At 44.3% G+C, this 21,482-nt stretch overlaps 1 protein-coding gene across 1 annotated transcript in view; it reads left to right on the top strand.

Annotated features, from left to right (window-relative positions):
• The first annotated feature begins 4,295 nt into the window (after nucleotides 1-4,295).
• Nucleotides 4,296-21,482, top strand: part of Rab8b (RAB8B, member RAS oncogene family) — a 66,400-nt gene continuing 49,213 nt past the window's right edge. Inside the window, exon 1 of the mRNA XM_048333314.1 lies at nucleotides 4,296-4,482. Within this exon, the coding sequence (XP_048189271.1) occupies nucleotides 4,359-4,482 (124 nt within the window). The 5' untranslated portion in view covers nucleotides 4,296-4,358. The remainder of the gene's footprint in view (nucleotides 4,483-21,482) is intronic.

Here is a 21,482-nt window from a genome sequence, read left to right as displayed (position 1 = left end):
GCCCTTGACAGGTAGCGGGGAGTCTCACCCACATTTTTTAGTTTCACTTAAGCAATTTACAAAAGGTGATATTTCTTGCACTCAAGTGTCTTGGAGCAATTTAAACCTGTTTAAACATTCTTAAATTATTCTGAATAATAATTTGCAAATGACACGCAAATAATACAACAATTTGCATATGGAACACACAGACCTTCAAGACTATGTTTGTAGATTCTTGATGGGGTGCCCCAAAATTAAAAACTATGGGGGAGGTAAGCAATGCCCTTGGAATTGTGCAGTGTGGCTGTGTTGATTGTGACCTTGAAGAAAGCCATCCTGAAGACCAAATGAGCACAGAGAGGGCAGGAAGAAGAAAGTAAAAAATGAACTCAAGCTGTGATCCAACTCAGCCTGAGCCAGATGCCAGTGGCTCCTGTCTGTAATCCTACCTATTCAGGAAGCTGAGATCTGAGGATCAAGGTTCAAAGCCAGCCCAGGCAGGAAAACCCAATTAACCAGCAAAAAGCCAGAAGTAGAACTGTGCGTTGAGTGAAAAAGCTAAAGGACAGCACCCAGATCCTGAATTCAAGCCCCAGTACCAGCACACAAAGACACACACACACACATACACACACACACCCTCTGATGCTCATCTAATCCTCCTGCCAAAAAGACAACTTTGGAGTATCATCATCAGAGATTTTGCTGTGTGGGAATCAGACCACTCAGCCTGGTTCCTGAATCCCCTTGGGGGATAGAAGAATAAGTACTGTTATTCTAAATCACCCGTAGGGAAAAATAGCTTCCTAAAATCAAAGTCAGAATGCCCACAGGGTGCCTTGGATTTCTGTAATCAAGGAAGCAAGCACAATGCTCCATAGGGGCTTCAACAAGCATTGTTTTAATCAAACTGACTGTGCCTACTGTACAGCATGTTGGAGTTGGGTTTGAGCAACTGGCACAAACTCAGCTTGTGATGCAGTGGTTGGATCACTTATATTTTGAGCCAGATGTCTTGACTCAGTGGTACCCAGTTGCTACCTCAAATCTATTGTTGCACAAGAAAATTAACAATGCATAAAAGAAAAAAACCTTATTTTTGAAATAGTACTGATATATCAAAACATCTGAATGGTTCAGAAGTGGTATGCAAATCTACCAAGGAGCAAGTCTCAGGTTACATACACTTGGAAGCAGAGAAAAGCTGAGGAAATGAAAATAAGACCCAATTAAAAGAAAATTCCCATCAGTGTAAAAAATTCCCCTAAGGAAATTTAGGGGACATTAAAAATTATCTCTTGAACTTAAATTCATATTAGAATGAAACTGGTTTTTAGCGGTATTGGGGCTTGAACTCAGGGCTTTTTGGCTCACAAGTGGAACTCTATTTCTTGAGATATACCTCTAGTCCGTTGTTTTTTTGTTTTTGTTTTTGTTTTGCTGGTTAATTGGAGATGTGGTCTTTCAGACTTCTGCCCTGGCTGGCTTTGAACCAGCAATCAATCTTCAGATTTCAGCCTCCCAAGAAGCTAGGATTATAGGGATGAGCCATCAGCGCCCTGCTTAAAAAGTTATTTTAGTATTATACACATCTTTAAAAGGAGAGTCCACTGATTTTTTTTTTTGTCAATCCTGGGCTTGAACTCTGGGCCTGGGCAGTGTCCCTGAGCTCTTTTGCTCAAGGCCAGCACTCTACCACATGAGCCACAGCTCCATTTCTGGCTTTTTGTGTTTATGTGGTACTGAGGAATTGAACCTAGGACTTCAAGCAGCCTACCCCTAAGCCACATTCCCAGCCAAGTCCACTGATGTTTGAAGATCTTCCCCTTTGCTCCAGGAATGAAGATAAAGCAACTGAGCTTTTTGTACCTGCAAAGACTGAGAGAAATCAAGTTCAGAGGTTTGCCTGAACATTGGCCTGGGCAAAGAGGCTCAATCTGTGCCAGAGGGTGGAAATCCTCCTCATTACCATGACTTTGACTTCTGAACATCTTTGTCCTCATCAAGTTGGGCTCTAAAAATCACATATTCAGTTAACAGCAGCAGCCAACGCCCTGTGGCCACTGCATAATCAATAAATGTGAGTTAATGGGGGTGTAGTGTACATTTGATCACATAGAGGTGAAGGTCCATGGGCCAACCAAGTCCTCTATGCAATCGTACTCAGAATGTAATGCCATTATCTACCATGTCCATGTAGTTCCAGGCCACTAAGATGTGTCAGAAGAGCCTGATGACTTGTTCAACGAGCTGCCCAAGTATTTTTCGTGTTGCACCAATACTTGATAACCTATCTCTTTCAGAAAGGATTTCCTTACATCCAATGTCAATATCTGTGCTAGTGTCTATCAAGTATTTTGGTCAAAAGAACTTTTTTTTTTCTGTTTTGTTTTATGCTACTCCTGGGGCTTGAACTCGGGTCCTAGGTGCTGTCCCTGTGCTTTTGTGCTTAAGGCAAGTGCTCTACTACTTTAAGCCACAGCTCCATTTCTGGCTTTTTGGTAGTTAACCACACAGACTTTCCTGCCCAGGTTGACTTTGAACCTCAACCCTCAGAGCTCAGCCTCCTGAGTAGGTAGGATTAAAGTCGTGGGCTTGGCACAGGAACTCTATCTACTTAGAAATCACAGAAGGTTCCAAAGAGCTTTTATTCATAGTTAAAAAAGAATCCTGAGGCTTTTCACAGTTGGTACTGTGTATATTACAGGTAACGATTGGGGATGAGCACAAGAAGGAAGACATGAGGCAAAGAGAGCTGGGATAGGATAGGTCCTCCCACGGGATTACCTGAACCTCACTCTCACAAGAGTTTTATCTGGCTATATTTTGGCTACTAGCAAATAAAATGAGGACTGAGAAATACATCCACAAGACAGAAAGTGTTCTAAGGCAATAAATATTGAAGAATTGAATAGAATATAACAGAATGCTTCTTCCTCCTTTCCTTTGTCACTCATTGATTGAGGGCCTTATTGGCAAGCTACCAATACATTGTTGACCAGGCAATGGTGACTCATGCCTGTAATTGTAGCACAAAGAGGCTGAGATCTGAAGATGGAGGTTCAAAGCCAGTCCAGGCAGGCAAGTCTTGGAGACTCTTATCTCCAAATAACCACCAAAAACAACAACAAAAACAACTAGAAGTGGATCTGTGTCTCCTTAAGTGAATAAAGATGAGTAGTGCCCAAGCCCTGAGTTCAAGCCTCAGTACCAGCACAAACACACACACACACACACACACACAAATCTGACACTTCCACAGTGACTTATTGGTTTCAAAGTGCTTTCACATTCAGTATTTCATTTTTGCTAAAAACCAACGAAGTAGCTAGTTTTATATCTATTTTACAGACTAGAAAGCCAAGGTTTACAGAACCTACGTGATCTGTCCTCAGGGTTAAGTGGCTGAACCAAGACCAAATCCAAATTCAATTTTCTAAATATCGTGGCCAAAGTTCCCGTGCTAGGTGATGCTGTTTTATAAGACAGAGAACCTAAAAACAAGCTCCTCCTCCCTCCTTTCTTCCTTCTCTTCTTCTTTTCTTTTCTCCTCCTCCTCCCCTTAACAATTCTTTTCTATTTTTCTTGTCAATCCTCTCACGGGGAGAGGGAAGCCCCGTCTATGTGTCTATGTAGGTGATGCTCTAAGCAAATACTCCTCGCCTTTGGCTTTGGTCTGTGTGATGTGAGGGGGTAAAAGTGGGTTCAAGTTGACAAGGTAAGCATCCCTTCCCAGCTCGGTGATTAATAGCGGGGCTGGGCAGGCGCTGGAGGGAAAGCCGGACGCCCCCCCCCCCCGTGGGTAACCAGACGGGCTGGGGTGTCTGGAGGCTGAGCAGCAGCTGGAGGGAAAGCCGGATGGGCCCCCGCGGATACCCCGAGGCTGCGCCCCGGGACGGCGCCGAGCAATCCCGCTCCCGGATGCCGGAATTACGAGACACGGATTCCGAGCAAGTCCTGGGTTTGAAGGGCTCCCCTAAACAAAGAAACAACGAAGTTAAGTTCTGCAGCAGGTTTTAGCAGAGTTCACAACAAGGTCGCCCATCCCTGCTAGAGAGGAAGCGCCCAGGTCACTCCACCCGCGGACAGAGCTTTAAAAGCCCCGTCTGGACAGTCCGTGCTGGGCACGCCCCAGGCTCCGCCAAAAAGAAACTACAACTCCCAAGAAACCTGGCGGCGCGGGCGCCGATGACGTTACGTTCTCGGATTGGCTCCTCAGGGCGAGGGGGCGCGCAGGCCTTCTCTCTGGGGCGGGGCGAGGGGCGGGGCGAGGGCTGCTCGGCAGACACGCCCCCTCTCCCGCGGCCCCTTCGGCGCCTCGCTCAGCCGCCGCCTCCTCCGCGCACGGCGGTCGGTCAGAGGGCCGGAGCGAGAAGATGGCGAAGACGTACGACTATCTGTTCAAGCTGCTGCTGATCGGAGACTCGGGCGTGGGCAAGACCTGCCTCCTGTTCCGCTTCTCGGAGGACGCCTTCAACACCACCTTCATCTCCACCATCGGTGAGGGAGGGGCCGGGGCTCGGGACGGCGGGAGGGGGGGTGACAAATGGTGGGGGGGGGGGCTCGGATACTGGGGGGCCTGGGAGAGGGCAAGCCGGGGCTTGGGGCCCAGGGAGAGGGGAGCTCGGGGACCGCAGGGAGGCTGGGCGGTGGGAGCCGCGGGAGGGGGCGAGGGCGTGAGGCGGAGGGGCGGAGGGGCAGCCAGGACTCCGGGGGCTTGGGGGCTGTGAGGGGGGCTCGGGGCTGACGAGGAGGGGCTCCGAGGGGACCGAGTGCGTGTGTCCGTGTGTGTGTGTGTGTGTGTGTGTGTGTGTGTGTGTTGTGAGAGGGGCCCCGGCCGGGAATCCTCACGGACGGAGAGAAGGGGGATGCGAACACGGTTTGAAAAGACAGGAAAGAGGAAGGAAGCGTGAAGGGGGGGAAAGGAAGGGTCGAGGAAAAGAGAGGGGACCCCTGGAGTAAAGGGACCAGAGGACACGAGGGAGGAGAGAGGCGAGACCAGGCGATCGGAAGGGAGTGGAGGGGGAATGAATGAAGGATCTGAAGAGGGGAGATGAGGGGGCGGGGGGGAGCGGCGCTGGTGATGAGAGGTCTGGGCAGAGCTGCCGCGGGAGAGGACCGGGAAGCCCGGGTGTGGGGAGGGTCCCGGGCCACCGCAGGGCTAGTTGGGCAAAGTAGAAAGACGCTGGGGCTCGAAAGGAAAGGGTGTGTAGTAAAGAGAGGTGGAAAGGCAGAGGAAGTGGAAAGCCACGGGGGTGGCAGGACTCTCCCAGTAACTGGGGAGGGGGGCAGTGGGTGTTCTTTTTCTCTGTACTTTGGGGTTAAGTGCAGGAGAAGGTAAAAAGTGTCTCTTGATGGACTAATGTGTATGGCGTGTGGAATTGTTCCGAGGGTTAATTGGCACGAAGGGGGTTGGTGACTTTGGGGGATGATTTCAACACCTCAATTGTTTAAATTTTTGAACTTGAACACTTACTAAATTCCCAAGGCAAGGAATCGATCCTAAATTCTGTGTACTACCCTATACATTTTGCTTTGGTTCTAATTATTGCTTGTTAAATGAATCATGACAGGTGACATAAACCCTAATTATTTCCAATTTATTCGAGATTTATTTTTTCTTTCCCATCTTGGGTAGGAGATGTCCTTCCTTACATTTGTAGAGGAAGACATTGTGTTCAGGTCACAAAACCTCTCACTTAACCATAAAATGAGAGCAAATAAAAATTGGTAGTAAGCCACTTGTGGAAGTGATTGTACCATCATTTCCCTTGTTAAATAACTTGAGTTAATTAAGTATCTCAAGAATCTTAGCTTTTGTTGTCTGGGTGATATTTCTGGCCTCTCAGAGCAGCTTATTTAGACATCTTTCGAATGGCTGTTACAGCCTGTTTCGCCATGAATTTCTGGTTTGGGAAGTAATTAGGAGCTAGAGATTTGGCAACATGTGTGTTTACATATTTCTGTTGTAAGGATAATTTGTTTTTTTAAAAAGGGTATTTGGGTATAGAGCACTTTTCAATTCATGTACTGGGAAAGACTCTTACTGGTTTATTCTGATATCTTTCATACAGAATAGTTTATAGCTGCCTGGCTAGCTGTTGTGATGTCTGGACTTAGGGGAAGTTTGAGTTTCAAGTTCTTGGCAGTCAGTCTTGAGTGGGACTTTTTCGTTTTTGAGGAAGCAGATTTTTAAATGTCATCTCTCAAGTGTATTTGTAAGAGATTTGGTGGAAGCTGGTATAGCAGTTAAAAGGGCACTGGTTTTTGACACTGGTGCTAATATCAAACCCCTGGTGATTGCATACTGAATTACAAGTGGTAAGTTAGAATTTCTAACAGGGGGAGTGGGTAGCCTTGGTCCATCCTATGGGTGTCCCTCGCGGAAGTTTTCTCTTGTCTTGAAAGTAAGCAAATCTCACTGATAGAGTTTCTGTTAAATTCCTTGGATGACTTTTGTTTCATTATAATAAGCTTCTTTTTTTTTTCCTCTTAATTTTTGTCCTACATTTTCTGTAAGGGTATCTGCTACCATATAAAATAGTAGCTTTTAAAAATTACTTTTCTAGCCCAGTGCTGGTGGCTCATGCCTATAATCCTAGCTACTCAGGCCCCTGAGATCTGAGGATCATGGTTTGAAGCCAGCCTGGGCAGGAAAGTCTATGAGATTATCTCTAATTAAGCACCAGAAAAGCTGGAAGTGGAGCTGTGGCTCAAGTGGTAGAGTACTAGCCTTGGGCAAAATAGTTTAGGAACAGTGCTTAAGCTCAAAGTTTAAGCCCCAGGACTGACACATACATAAAAAAAAAAATTACTTTTCTGAACCAAGTACTGAGGGTTCATTCCCATAATCCTAGCTACTCAAGAGGCTGAGATCTGAAGTTTGCCGTTTGAAGCAAAACAAGCAGGCAGAAAAATCAGACTCTTATGTCCAATTAACCAGCAAGAAGCCAGAAGCGGATATATGATTCAAGTGATAGGACACTAGCCTTGAGCAGAAAAAGCCAAAGAGAGCCCTGAGCCTTAAGTTCAAGCCACAATACCAGTATACGCACCAAAATTGCTTTTCTGGAAAAGGAGTGTAGTTTAGTGGTCTAGCATGCACTTAACATAAATAAAGTTCTGAGTTCAATCACTAGCACACTTGACAATAATAAAACTATATTTTTCATACTTAAGGATTAGAATCTTTCTTGTGGATTTGTAAAGATATAATAGAAATGAACTTCTTTGTAGGGTCAAAAGTATTAAGATGTAAAAACCAGTGTCCTGCCACCGGGTAGAATAGGAGGTAGACATTAATGAGGTGAGTCTAATGGGGGATCTTGGGTTTGGTACTTTCTGTGTGGTAGATGTGGTAAAAGAGACGGTGAGCTGTGTCTTCAGTTGACAGGGAGGCGGGGACATCCTATACCTCTTATTTAGCCCTGGAGCACCAACAGGAAGTGGTCACACTGCCTTCAAATAGCAGAAGAATGTATATACCTGACACCAAATGCCTTAGTTGTTGAAATCAAACTGGGAAAATAAGGTGAATGTGAGCACCACTCTACTGGAAGGTTTCACACACTCTTCACTAAACAAAAACGCAGAGTTCTGTGGTATTCCTATCTCTGGCAGTAATGTCCCTCACCCAGTCCCCAGAACCGGAAGTTGAAGTGACAGTTGGTGTCCTATTTCTTTCCCAATTATGTTGTTTCTTGAATGACCAACATATGTAACTTCCCTGGTTTTTTGGTGACTGGGAGTTGACAAAGTCTTGACCCAGCATGGCTGACAAAACCCGATAAGCTCTCCATCATTGGAGAGATCATTTCTTAATGCCTGAGTTTGTGTGTGTTTGCTAAGATAGGTATGTGGTTTGACTTCTTACCACAGAGGTACATTTTAAATCTTCATTTTGCTTTTTCAAAGTGGAAGTAGTTTTCTTCAGAAACTGTTTTGATGGTGGTTCTGAAAGAGAGACAATCATTTTGATTCCAGATATAGTAGTCTCTCACACAGTACTAAGGTTGCCCTTGCAGTCTTTCTTTCCTTTCTGCTCTCTGGGGTGGCAAAAGAGATTTTCTTTTCTCTAACTTATTGGTGATCTTCGAGCATATCAGTCAAATATTTGTTAACCATGGAGTAGAGGCATTTTTAAAAATGCACTTGAAATTATAGGCCCAGGATAGGATCAACTGGATTTTCAATACAAATGTTTGAAAAGTTTTTGAAATCTTTCCAACTCCCCTTATACAGTTGTAATGAACATTTTTGTTGTTGTTGTTTGGTGATGGGGCTTGAACTCAGGGCCTGGGAGCTATCCATGAGCTTTTTCACTCAAGGCTAGAGCTCTACCACTTTGAGTCACAGCCCTGCTTCAGGTTTTTTGGTGGTTACTTGGAGATAAAAGTTTCATAGACTTTCTTGCCCAGGCTGGCTCTCACCAAGATCCTCAGATCTTAGCCTACTGAGTAGCTAGGATTACAGGCATGAGCCACTGGTGCCTGGCATAATTAACATTTTTAATAACATTTTTTGTTATGATTTTTGTTGTTGTTTGTGGGCTTAAACTTGGGGCCTGGGCTCTGTCCCTGAGCTTTTCTACTCAAGGTTAGTGTTCTTCAGTTGAGTTATAGTGCCACTTCTGGTTTTCAGGTGGCTAATTGGAGATAAAAGTCTTACAGACTTTTCCTCCCCAAGCTGTCTTCAAACTGTAATCCTCAGATCTCAGCCTTCTGTGTAGTTAGGATTGCAGGTGTGAGCTACTGGTGCTTGGCTATTGTTAAGATTCCCCCCCCCCCCCAATCCTGGGGCTTGAACTTAGGGCCTGAGCACTGTCCCTGAGCTTCATTTACTCAAGACTGGCACTCTACCACTTGAGCCACAGTGCTACTTCCAGCTTTTTCTGTTTATGTGGTACTGAGGAATCAGCTGCAGGGCTTCATGCATGCTAGGCAAGCACTCTGCCGCTAAGCCACATTCCCAGTCCGTTATGATTTTTTTTTATTAGCATACATCAGTTGTACAAGGAAAGTTTCATTGTGTCATTTCTATACATGCCTACAATATGCGATCAGACTTACCCCCTCCATCAGCCTCTATTACCTTCACCTTTTCTTAAAACAATCTCAACAGTTGTTATTGTTCTGTTTATATTCATGTAAATAAACTACTTCAACCATATTTTTTCTCTCTCACCCTCTCCTTAGTCCTTCCCCCCTTAATTAGCATTTAGCTAAATGCTTGTAGAATGTAGCATTAAGGCACTAGGCATGGTCTCTATGGGATATGGACATATTTTAATATTGATATGAGGCCATATTAGTGTCTTGAAATGGCATTGTAAGAACAACAACAAAAAGAGGTAGCCCAGATCTGCCCTCCAACAGGACAATCTAAATGGCTTCCCCTTGCCTCTCTCCCCTGCCCTGCCCCCTTCTTCCTGTTAGGTATTTCCTGAGTGGTTTCATTATTTAGTATAGTCATAGTTTGACATCAGAAAAGAGTCTTAGAATGATCTACTTTATGCCCAAGTCACTTTTATAAATGAGAAAATGAGGACTTCGTTGACACCCTCAAAGTCTCACACCCAGTTCTACCAGAGCCTCTGATGGATCCCCCCAACCTGCCACTTTTCAGTGGGAGCTGCTACTTCTGATAAGTATGATCATCTCCAGAAGTACTAGTTGCCTGCCTTTTCCAAGGAGGAATTAGATTTTTAACATATGTCTTTGTATGAGGAAAGTGAAGATGTTTAGCTTTGTTTAGGGAAATGCTCATGTTCTTGGTGGCAGGGCGCCCTATAAGTTTATACTGGGATAACGTCAACACATGGCTGGTGGCCTTTGCCCTTTCTTTCCATGTCTGTGGTTTCAGGTTAAGAGATCAAAGTGCATTCTGCCATTAAAATTCCTTCCACGTGCAAAATAACTAATGTAATCATTTTAATAGCTGCAAGTTGGTAATTATGCTGTAGCTATGTCTCATTAGAACAGTTTTAGATCTTTTATTTGCTAACTAACATTGTATGTTTTCCTTGGGTTCACTTTCCTTAAAATCAGGGTTAATGCACAATGGCCCATGGGACAGATATGGCCAAGGGGTGAGAATGGTCTTTAACGTGCGTACGTGCGTGTGTGTGTGTGTGTGTGTGTGTGTGTGTGTGTGTGTGTGCAGACACTCACTGGTACTGGGGCTTGAACTTAGGGCTTGGGCACTGTTCCTTAGGAGGTTTTTTACTCACAGGTGGCACTCTACGACTTGAGCCGCAGCTTTACTTCTGGCTTTTTGCTGGAGATAAGAGTCTCATAGACTTTTCTGCCTTGGTTGGCTTTGAACTGTAACCCTCAGATCTCAGCCTCCTAAGAGGCAATTAAAGAAAAAACCAACCAACCACATAACAACAACAACAAAACGGTTCTCAGCCTATAGTCTTTTAAAAAAGATCATTATAGAGTAACACAAAGCAGTGAAGAGTATGTACCAAATCATATGTGTCTCTCAGAGCTCAAAAATATTTACCAACTGTACTTTGTACAAGAAGTTTGTTGACCCTTACTGAAAATTAAAAACTGTTTTTGGCTGGTAGCATTTCAAAGCTTTTCTCAAGACTTACGGACTGAAAAACAAACTGTCATATTTACATTTTTATCCAAGATGATATCAACATTTGGCTGAACATAATCCAGATATGTAGAGCAAGTTGATTTTAATTTTCCATGTTGTTTTCCTTGGTTTCAAGTTCTCAAACAAAAATATGCAGGGAACAGGCAAGTTCAAACTGAACATTTTGTGCACCAAAACTTCATTTAATGTCATTGTGTTCTTTCAGCTGTCAGTAAGCTTCCATCTAAGTTATAGCGCTGATAGCAACAATGGATCAGAAAAAGAATTCAGTACTGGAGAATGAAGGGTTAAATTCATCTCAATTTGTGTTGTAGTGAATGAAAACAGCCTTTGTACAAATGAAGGATGAGTGTGGGGAAACTGAGTCTTGGGTACAGATGTGGATCTGTCTTAGACTAAGTGTATTTTGATGAAGAGTTTCACCAGCTGTTGGGCGGGCGGCAAGGCGGGGAGGGGGTTCATTTGGCAACAACAGCAGCATTGTTTGAATTCACTGAGAAAAAGCTAGGACAGAATAGGTTTGGCTCTTGACGCAGAGAGGAATAAGTCTAGTCTTTGAAGACTGGGAGAAATTCAGTGCTTGAATTTTTGAGTTGAACCTGAAAACTGACTCTGAAAAGAGAGGCGCGGGACTGGGGGCAGACCAGGCTGCTGCCTGCAGGGCTCAGCTCTGGCTCTCCTTTACGTCATGTAGGGAAAATTTATAGGCAATAACCTTTCATAGTGGGGTGAGAAGACCAGGTGCTGGTAGCTCACACCTGTAATCCTAGCTACTGAGGATTGTGGTTTGAAGCCAGCCTGGGCAGGAAAGTCCCTGAGACTCTTATCTCCATTTAACCACTGAAAAGCCCAAAGTGGAGCTGTGGCTCAAATAGCAGAACACTAGCCTTGAGCAGACTGAGCTCAGGGACAGAGCCTAGTCCTTGAATTTAAGCCAGAGGACCAACACACACACACACACACACACACACACACACACACACACACACGGGAAGGCACTCTGACCCTGAGTTCTAGCTCAAGTATTGGCCCAACAAATAGAGAGAGAGGGAGAGGGAGAGAGAGAGGGAGGGAGGGAGAAAGAGAGAGGCAGAGAGACAGAGAGGGAGCACACTCATTGCACAAGATAGTCTGAAAATTTCTTATAACCCCAAATTTAAGCCAAGTGCTTATGGCTCATGCCTGTAATCCTAGTTACTTAGGAGCCTAGAATCTGAGGATCCTGATTTAAAGATAGTTTGGGCAGAAAAGTCCATGAGACTTTTCATAAAACTACTCAGAAAAAAGCCAGAAGTGGCACTGTAGCTCAAGTGGTAGCGTGCCAGCCTTGAACAAAAAAGCTTCAGGGACAGCACCCAGGCCTTGAGTTCAAGCTCTTGATCGAGCACACACACACACAGAAAACTACAATTAAAAAACGCTCACGTTTCTGGGCAAGTAAAGCAACAACAAAACTGAGGTGTTGTGTAATCTGTGCCTCAGTGAGGCCTGAAAGGAGCCCAATGATCAAGGATATATGGGGGTTACAGCACGTTAAAATCGACCCTTTATTAGAGCTAGTGTTTGCATTAAAAAGGAAAGAAAAGAAGACCTCTTGAATGATTCTCACTTGCCAGGCAGATAAGAGCGGACCAGTGGAGCAGTTCGTGTGTGATGTAGGGGTTAGCATGTTGAGTTGAGAAAAGCAGTGTGTCCAGAGGCAGATCTGGGTTTTTGTCCTGGCATCTGTGGGCCTTTCCTGGCCTTGCAGTCTTGGATAAGTAGTTGTCCTTTCTAGAAGGTACTTACTTCCTCCATCTGTGATAGACTACAGTGATGGGTACCCACCATTCAGAATTAATTGCTGAGAGTTCCTAAGGGAAGTGTCAAGCCTGCATTAAACAACGGCACACGTGCATGAATGACTGGATGGATGGATGACTTGTGAAAGCATCATTTAAGCTATGAAGCATGGCATGACTTTGTTATTCTTTTATAGTGTGAGAGATGATCAGATTATGTCCGAATTCAGATGAAAAGTATTTAACTTCAATTGTTAGCACAGAAAAAGCATCTCCCTCAGGAGAAAGTGCTGTTTCTCTGCCTATAATTACTTTGCAAGGGTTGTTTTGGAATATGAAAGATATTTCACTTATCTCTCAAGTCTGTGTAATGAGCTGTTTTAATGCCCTGCTTCTTTTACTACCCCACCCCCCCACAACATAAATACCAAATAGAAGCTGAGTGAAATCACTGGGTTTGCATTAGAAGAACCATTTCAGCTTTGTCTCTGCCCATTAGCTTCCAACAATGCAACAGATGCCTGTTAACAGTCTCATGCCCAGTTTTAATTAGCAGATGGTGCTGTGTTTGTGTCTATGTTCTGCCTGGCCCTTATTTCAGTGACAGGCTAGTGAGTAGAACTGGACTTGTGTTTGGGTTAAATGCAACCGAATTCTATATTTTAAAAAGATGTGAATAAACATTTATCATATAGAACCACTCATCTACCTCATGGGAGAAAAGTAAAACTGATTATATTTTCTACCCTTAAAATAAAAAAGAAATGACAATATCATGGTTGAACTGGAATGGCCATTTGCTGGATTTAATCTTTAGTTTTGAGATTGTCCTGAAGTGGCTTTCATTAAAGTCTTGATGGAATATTTTGGCATGCCATATGAAGAGAAACTGGGATAAAGAGACTTTAATAGCAAATGGAGGAATATGCAAAACTGGGGTGAAAATGTCAGTTCTGGTGAACTAGCAGTGGCTTCCCAAAATGTGGCGTTCTGCAGAGCTCTGCGCTTGTCTGAGGGCTGGGTTCCTGAATTCTTCCACCGGTCAGGGAAGGAGGTGGCAACATCTTATATACATGGTCACCTCTTCCCCTCTTCCCTCCCCTCCCTTCCCTTCCTTTTTGATTCCTATAGCAGGGCTTAAATTCTTGCTTTCACCCTCTGGCTCAGCTTTCTTTCTCATGGCTTGTGTTATACCACTTGAGCCGTGCTTCCAGTCCAGCATTTTGCTGGTTAATTGGAGATAGAGTCTCTTGGATATTTATTTATTTTTTGGCCTTGCCTGGCTTTGAACTTCAACCCTCCAGGTCTTAGCCTCCTGAGTAGTTAGAATTACAAGCATGAGCCACAGTTGCCTGACACCTGTGCTATTTCTAACATGAACATGTTTGCTCTCCAACGTGTTATGACTAAAATCTCAATATTAACAGTATTAATTATTGGATAGGTTAGTCTAGAAATATGTCCTTTTCCTTTGCCTACTTTTATGTTTTGGATTCTTCTTTTGGTTTGAAATGGTAAGAATCTGAAACGAATTTCACTCAATTTCTGTAGAGGAAGAAAGAAACCTACTTTTTGGGTAATTATTTAGTTACTGAGGACTGCCTTTGGGAAGCCTCAGAACAGTTAAGAAGTCACCCTGCTAGTGCACGCTCTCTCTCATTTTTTCTCTCACTCACTCTCGCTCTCTCTCTTGTCAGTCATGGGACTTGAACTCAGGGCCTGGGTGCTGTCCCTGAGCTTTTTTTTTTTTTTTTTTTTAGCAAGTACATTATATTTTATTTACATTTTTGAATTCACACGTGGAAAGCAAAATACACTATTACAAACATTTCTTGACTATGGGTTTACATTCTTACAATGAAATAGATAAGAAGCTTTTGGTATTAATAACCAATGGGGTATAGAGATAAGTGAGCGGTTAATGTCAGAATAAACTACAATTTCAGTTTTGTTGCTCTTGTTATTCTTTGAGTGAAGAGATACTTCATCTCTTCATTCATCCTGTATCATCCTGCATCCTGTATAGCTTTTGTGATTTGCTTTAACCCACAGAAGGTAGTGAAAGTTGTACAGCATTGGGTCCTAATTCTTCAGAGGCCTTTCACCCTGAGCTTTTTTTGCTCAAGGCTAGAGCTCTACCACTTTAGCCACTGCTACACTCCCCATTTCTGGTAGTTAATTGGAGGTAAGAGTCTCAGGGACTTTCCTGCCTAGGCTGGCTTTGAACCGTGATCCTCAGATCTCAGCCTCCTGAGTAGCTAGGATTACAGGTGTAAGCCACCAGCACCTGGCTATGGTGGTATTTTCTTGTTGACCATCATGTAGCATTTAGCTTGTTTAATGAAGTGCTTTGTTGTATACCTTTGGTTGCACTTTTAGCCATTTTCCAAAGAGTTGATTGATATCCTTCTAAGCCCAGTTTTATTTCTTGGTTCTCGGGGTGAATGGGAGAGCTGTGTGTGGCATGTTCATCAAATTGAGACTTGCTGTTACTAAGGTAATGTACAGTGCTGTTGATATCTGGTAACAGCATTGCAGGATTTCAGAGCTCATTGCAAAAACTGGCTTGGGCATGGAATCCCTCCTCCATGTGCTAAAACAACCCTGGAGCAATGAGACAGTGTGTAGCGTCAACCAGATTTCTGCTTTCAGAGCTGGGACTGGGGACTGGCAGACCTGCTCATATCACATTCTAATTTTGCCTAGTTTGGCAAAGAATGTGACAGTGATTGTTTCAATATATCATAAATTGCAAAAGCACTCTCTGAAGATAAATTATTGCCTGTGTGTGTGTGTGTGTGTGTGTATGTGTATGGTACACGTACGCACCAGTCCTGGGGCTTGAACTCAGGACTTGGGCCTTGCCCTTGAGCTTTTGTGCTCAAGGATAATGCTCTATCACTTGAGCCACAGCTCCACTTCTGGCTTTTTGGTGGTTAATTGAAGATAAGAGTTTCACAGATTTTCCTGCTTGTGTTAGCTTTGAACCATGATCCTCAAATCTCAGCCTCTTGGGTAGCTAGGATTATAGGCGTGAGTCACCGCCACTGGGTTTGTTTTGTTTTTGTGCTGGTACTGGTACTTGAAGTGAGTTGGGGCCTTGAGTTCTTGCTGGGTTTGCTTGCTTGGTAGGCGCTCTACCAACTTGAGCCACGCTTCCAGCCCAGATCCATGACAACTACATCTTTCAGAACAGTGACTGGAGTATTCATGGGACTTTTGTGTGTTGGGCATTTAGCCTGGTCCCTTTCAGTGATCTGGGAGAGCTGCGAATCTGACCCACAAGCTCTTGGGAAGGATGGCTAGAGGGAAGATGAACAGCCCCTTTGGGCAGGCCTCAGAAAAAGCTAATGCTAAAGCATGCTTTGTATTGTATGTTGGCCCAAGAGGTCAGTAGACTTGTGGTTTCAGGCTGTCTCTTGGCCTGTAACCTAGTCCCTTAGGAAGCCATTGAATATGTGCACCTCAGAGTGGAGCCCAAAGGACAGAGTTTAATTATGAATCTGACTCTTGTGAAAAGGAAACTAATTAGATCAGAAATCCCGGCATTGTCTCTCCACATGGGGCCATTGGTTTGTTATGCTTCTCTGCTCTTGGCCTTAGATACACTGTCATTTGCAAACAGCTCCTTTAATTGTGAGCTTCCTTCCTTTAGTAAATTAAGTTTAATTTTCATGTTATCCTGTCCTTTTTTGGGGGGGTGAAATTCTATCTACTGTACCTTCTGTTTCTGAAAGCCTGCTTGGCCAAGTTTCCCTCCCTCTCACACAGTACATTGTAAAGCAGACCAACACTTGCTTTGTTTGTTAACTCTGAAGTCTTCAGAATGCCACTGTGAGCCAAGAAGAAAAGCCTGAGCTGCTAAACTTGATTGGCAAAGCCGTGAACTTGGCCCTAGAGCTGGCTCTGGCTTCTCTCTTCTGTCCCACAGAAATAAGGGGCAGTGCTCAAGGCCTCCTAGGGGCAGGCTGCGACTAGCTGACAGGAGAACGGCTGTGTGCTATGGTGGAAAAGACACTCACGGATTGAGTTCAGCCTAGCCTGTCATTTCATACGCTATTATCCCCTTCAAATCTCTGGTCCTGAGATAACCAGTGGAAAAAGTAATAAGAACTAACAGATATTTTTAAAGAAGTTTGAGCTTTGGCACAGAAACTGCCAAGTTCAAATCCTGATTCTAAACCAGGTAAATGGTGGCTCACACCTATAATCCTAGCTATGCTGGAGGCTGAGATCTGAGGATCAAAGTTCAAAACTAGCCCAGACAGGAAAGTCTGTGAAACTCTTATTTCAGTGAACCACCAGAAAACCGGAAGTGGTGCTGTGGCTCAATGTGGTAGAGTGCTAGCCTTGAGAAAAAGACCTCAGGAACAGTACCCAAGCCCTAAGTTCAAGCCCAGTGACTGACAGAAATTAAAAAATAAAAAAGAAATTGAGCTGACATTTATAGAGTACGAATTCTACTCTAGATATTAACATTTCTCACGGGCCAGTCTAGTTCATCATCATCATGTCTTTCCTGCACTCTGTTGTTATCTCTATTTTCCAGGTAAGACCATTGAAACACCTAATAGTTGAATGTCTGGAAGGGATCAATGTTTCAGTTTATGTATTTCAGCCCGAAGCCCTCTGAATTTTAAGTTCAGTGACTTTCTGAGTGAAGTCTCCTGAGTTTTAATGAGTTTGTTTGTGTACACTGAACAATACATTAAATCATGAAACACTTAATAGCTGATTTTAATATGGAGTAAATTACCCAACTTGGAAGTTAGTTAATAGGTTTGGCTTTATCTAATAATCAAGATGATGATACTTTAATCTTAGAGAAGTCATTAATTGTACTGTTATAGTATCTCAATGCATGCTATTTCCTTTTGATCATTAAAGTGTCATTAAGAAAATTGGGGGATTAAATGTGTCAACACAAGCATAAAATATAACCCTCTTCCTAACTCTTCAGCTTGTGACATTTAGTAATAATGTTCATGGGAGGAAGAAAACCCAAATTTGGTGTGAATCTATATAGTACTTTTAAAGTTCTCTGGGATGAGAGCTTGAAAGTGTTTTTTAAACATAGAATAGAAAGCTGAGCATGGTGATATACCACTGTAATCCCAGTACTCTTTGGGAGGCTGAGACAGGAGGGTTGTAAGTTTGAAATCAGCCTGAGCTATGTTGTAAGATCGTATCTCCAGAAACAAAACAAATAGGGGTAAATAAGTAGACATAAACAGACAAGAGTTTACAGGACCAGGGGTCATAAAGGGTCTTCTCAAAAGCAGTGGAAGAGATAGATTTTATTCCAACTGTAGTTTTTACATGCAGGGAGGTGGAGCATTTGATTTACAATGGTAAAGGCTGTAATTGTTTTAAAAGAGTTTATTTTGAGGTTCAAAAGCACTGAAAAGAACATGTGATGGAACTTTTGAGTCCAGTCATTTCAATTATGATGATCTCCCCGAATTATGTTGTTTATAATGTCTAAGTGCTACCAGACACTGATGGTGCACACTTGTAATCCTAGCTACTCAGGAGGTTGAGATTTGAGGATCATGGTGGAAAGTATCTGGGGCAGGAAAGTCCAGGAGACTATTTTCTACAGTTAACCACAAAAAAGCCCAAAGTGGAGATATGGCTCAACTGGTAGAGCGCCAGCCTTGAACAAAACAGCTAAGGGCCTGCACTGCAGACTCTGAGTTCAAGCTTCAGTACACGTACACGTACACACGCACACACACACTGTCCAGATGGTGAGAGTTGTCTGTTCTTTAAGAGCAGAAGCTTACAGGTCATACGTGTCTAGAACCTTCTTGGGGGCCAGGAAGCACCGCTTCCCTCTTCAGAGCTCACTCATTGCTCTGCCACACGGTATCTGTCATGGAGTAAACGCACTTGTGCTGTCTCAACTTCCTCCTGAGAATGGGTCTTGGGCCCTCCCCCCCCCCCCCCAAGTGACAGTTCATCCTGTAGCACATACACGCTTCCAAGGACTTGTCATTGCCTGTGGTCTTTTTCTAGATGTGACACCAATAAAATCAATCTGATTCTTTTCCACCTAAAGTATTCACGGTAATAAATGCCTACCAACTTCATTTCTGTGCAGGCGTCAGTGCACTGCTCCGGGTGCATAGGAATCCTCAGGAAACGGTGATGGAGTGGTTCCACACTTGACTGGCAGCCAGTGGCAGTTTCCCTGTGTCCTTCTCATGCCAACAGATGACTCCCCCAACCCCCATTTTCCTGAAGTCAAGTGTTTACTCAGCATCTTTTCTTGCCATCTCTGATTTCTGGTTGTTTGGTTTTTGGTTTTTCTCCCCCCATCTCCCATGTTTCCTTCACCTTTCTCGGGAGGAAGTCAGTCCTTAACTCAGTGGAGATTCCTAGGCTACTACGTCCCCACCTCTTGGTGCCTGGCTCTGGTGGTTGTTCCCCTTCTTTCCTCCACAGCTCTCTCTCTCTCTCTCTCTCTCTCTCTCTCGGTCCTCTTTGTTCTGCTTTCAACCTTGTTCACACTATCCCCATTTTTTGTTTTGGTGCTTTGTTTTTTCTTTTGTGTGCTGAAACTAGGGCTTGAACTCAGGGTCTTGGCAGTGTCCCTTAGCTTTTTTCCCTCAAGGCTAGCACTCTAACACTTGAACCACAGCTCCATTTCTGGCCTTTTTGGTGGTTCATTAGAGATTAGAGTGTCATGGACTTGCTTGCCCGGCCTGGCTTCAAACCAGGATCCTCAGATCTCAGCCTGTTGACTAGCTAGGATTACAGGTGTGAGCCACCAACACCTAGCCTGTCTCTATTCTTTTTTTTTTTTTTTTGGCCAGTCGTGGGCCTTGGACTCAGGGCCTGAGCACTGTCCCTGGCTTCTTCCCGCTCAAGGCTAGCACTCTGCCACTTGAGCCACAGCGCCGCTTCTGGCCGTTTTCTGTATATGTGGTGCTGGGGAATCGAACCTAGGGCCTCGTGTATCCGAGGCAGGCACTCTTGCCACTAGGCTATATCCCCAGCCCTCTATTCTTTTTTTTTTTGCCGATCCTGGGGCTTAAACTCGTGGCCTGGGCTCTGTCCCCGAGCCTCTCTGTGCTCAAGGCTAGCACTCTATCACTTGAGCCACACTGCCACTTCTGGCCTTTTCTGTTTATGTGGTACTGGGGAATCGAACCCAGGGCTTCGTGCATGCTATGCAAGCACCTGCCACTGAGCCACCTTCCCAGCCCTGTCCCCTATTCTTATAAAGTGATCCTGCAAGCTTACTACTCCCTGAAGTCTCCCTTGTTATCTCCTTGCCTTTGTGAAAGACTTTTGATGTTGGTTAATTGGAGATGAGAGCTAGCTTTGAACCTTGATCTTCAGATCTCAGCCTCCTGAGTAAGCTAAGCAGATTATAGGCGTAAACCTGTACCCCGCACCTCTCTGCCTTCTCCTTCATCAACCTCTCAGCATCCTGTCCCACCCCCTTAGAACTGTGCTGTCTTTACCTTCCATTAAAGCCATTTTCCCAGGATCTCTTCTTATTTTTTCTCTCTTGGAAATTAGACCGCAGTGTAATTTGTAATCATGCTTATCCATGTGATTCTCACTCTAATACATGTCTCCTGCTAAATCATCCACTCCATGAGTGGTAGCAAGTGTGTTACCATTCTCCATAGCATCTCTGGCAGCTAGGCCAGTGCTTCCTAGCTCCAAAGGGCTCAAAAGCCCCTCCCCCAGCGTCCCCCCAGGAACCCCCCCCCCTCGTGATGAAGATGTCAACTTATCCTATTTCATGCCTTCCACATGTGATTCCTCAACTTTCTAGGCAACACCTCTACCTTCCTAAGTGGTCCAGTCCTTACCAGTCTAACCAGGGCCACGTGACTTGCCCAGTCCATCCAATGCACTGAGCAAGTTAGTTTTTTTTGGCCAGTCCTGGGCCTTGGACTCAGGGCCTGAGCACTGTCCCTGGCTTCTTTTTGCTCAAGGCTAGCACTCTGCCACTTGAGCCACAGCGCCACTTCTGGCCGTGTTCTGTATATGTGGTGCTGGGGAATCGAACCCAGGGCCTCATGTATATGAGGCAAGCTCTCTTGCCATATCCCCAGCCCCCTGAGCAAGTTAGTTTGAGAGTGTAGCTCTGATTATGCTTACTTCCTTACTCCTACCCATTAAAATCTTAATTTGGCTTAATTAATACAGCATCCCCAGTCTCTCATTCTGTCCCCTCTCCCACAATGTAGCTTTGTTGAAAAGTTGATTTCTATTTTGTTTTAACAGAGGAGGCCCTTGAAAATTGATTTCCCCAAGAGTAGGCTTTAGAGCTTGTCACTTGCATTCTTGAATAGAGTTTTTCTTTCTGCTTTGTTACTTCTACCCTCAGCCCCCAGTTCCTTTTTTTTTTTTTTTTTTTGCCAATCCTGGGGCTTGAACTCAGGGCCTGAGCACTGTCCCTGGCTTTGTTTTGCTCAAGGCTAGCACTCTGCCAACTTGAGCCACAGCGCCACTTCTGGCCTTTACTATATATGTGGTGCTGAGGAATCGAACCTAGGGCTTCATGTATACAGGGCAAACACTCTTGCCACTAGGCCATATTCCCAGCCCCTCCCAGTTCTTTTTTTATTCTTATTTTTTTCAGTACTGGGGATTGAGCCCAGGGTCTCACCCTTGCTGGACGAGCACTCTCCCACTGAGATATATCAACAGCCCTATTTCCTAAATTTTTAAATTTGAAACAGGTTATAGTCAGTTTGCCCAGGAAGGCCTCAAATACTGAATCCTCTTACATCAGCTTCTGAAGGAGCTGGGATTATAGGTGTGCACCACTATACCCAGTTAGAATAAGCACTTGGATGGAGATAGGAACACACCAGGGCCCACCGAGATAGGTCTGAGGCCATTCCCCTTTAGTGCCACCTAGATGCCTTCCACTTCCAGTTCCTGGCCTCCTTTGTAGATATTTTCAGCTTTTTTACACCAAAGTACTGAGATTACTTTAAAAAAATTTAATTTAGGTGCATGCTAAGTACCATCAAGCTATCATCCCAAGCCCCTGAGATCATTCTGGACTTGGGGAAGGGATCAGGGTTTCTGCCATGGAAGACACTGAAAGAAGTAGGAAGAGCATGCCCCTGAGCCCCT

Source organism: Perognathus longimembris, chromosome 23 (assembly GCF_023159225.1).
Source record: "Perognathus longimembris pacificus isolate PPM17 chromosome 23, ASM2315922v1, whole genome shotgun sequence".
Taxonomy (NCBI): domain Eukaryota; kingdom Metazoa; phylum Chordata; class Mammalia; order Rodentia; family Heteromyidae; genus Perognathus; species Perognathus longimembris.
Note: the sequence above shows the minus strand (reverse complement) of the source record. Positions and strands in the feature narration are given on the sequence as shown.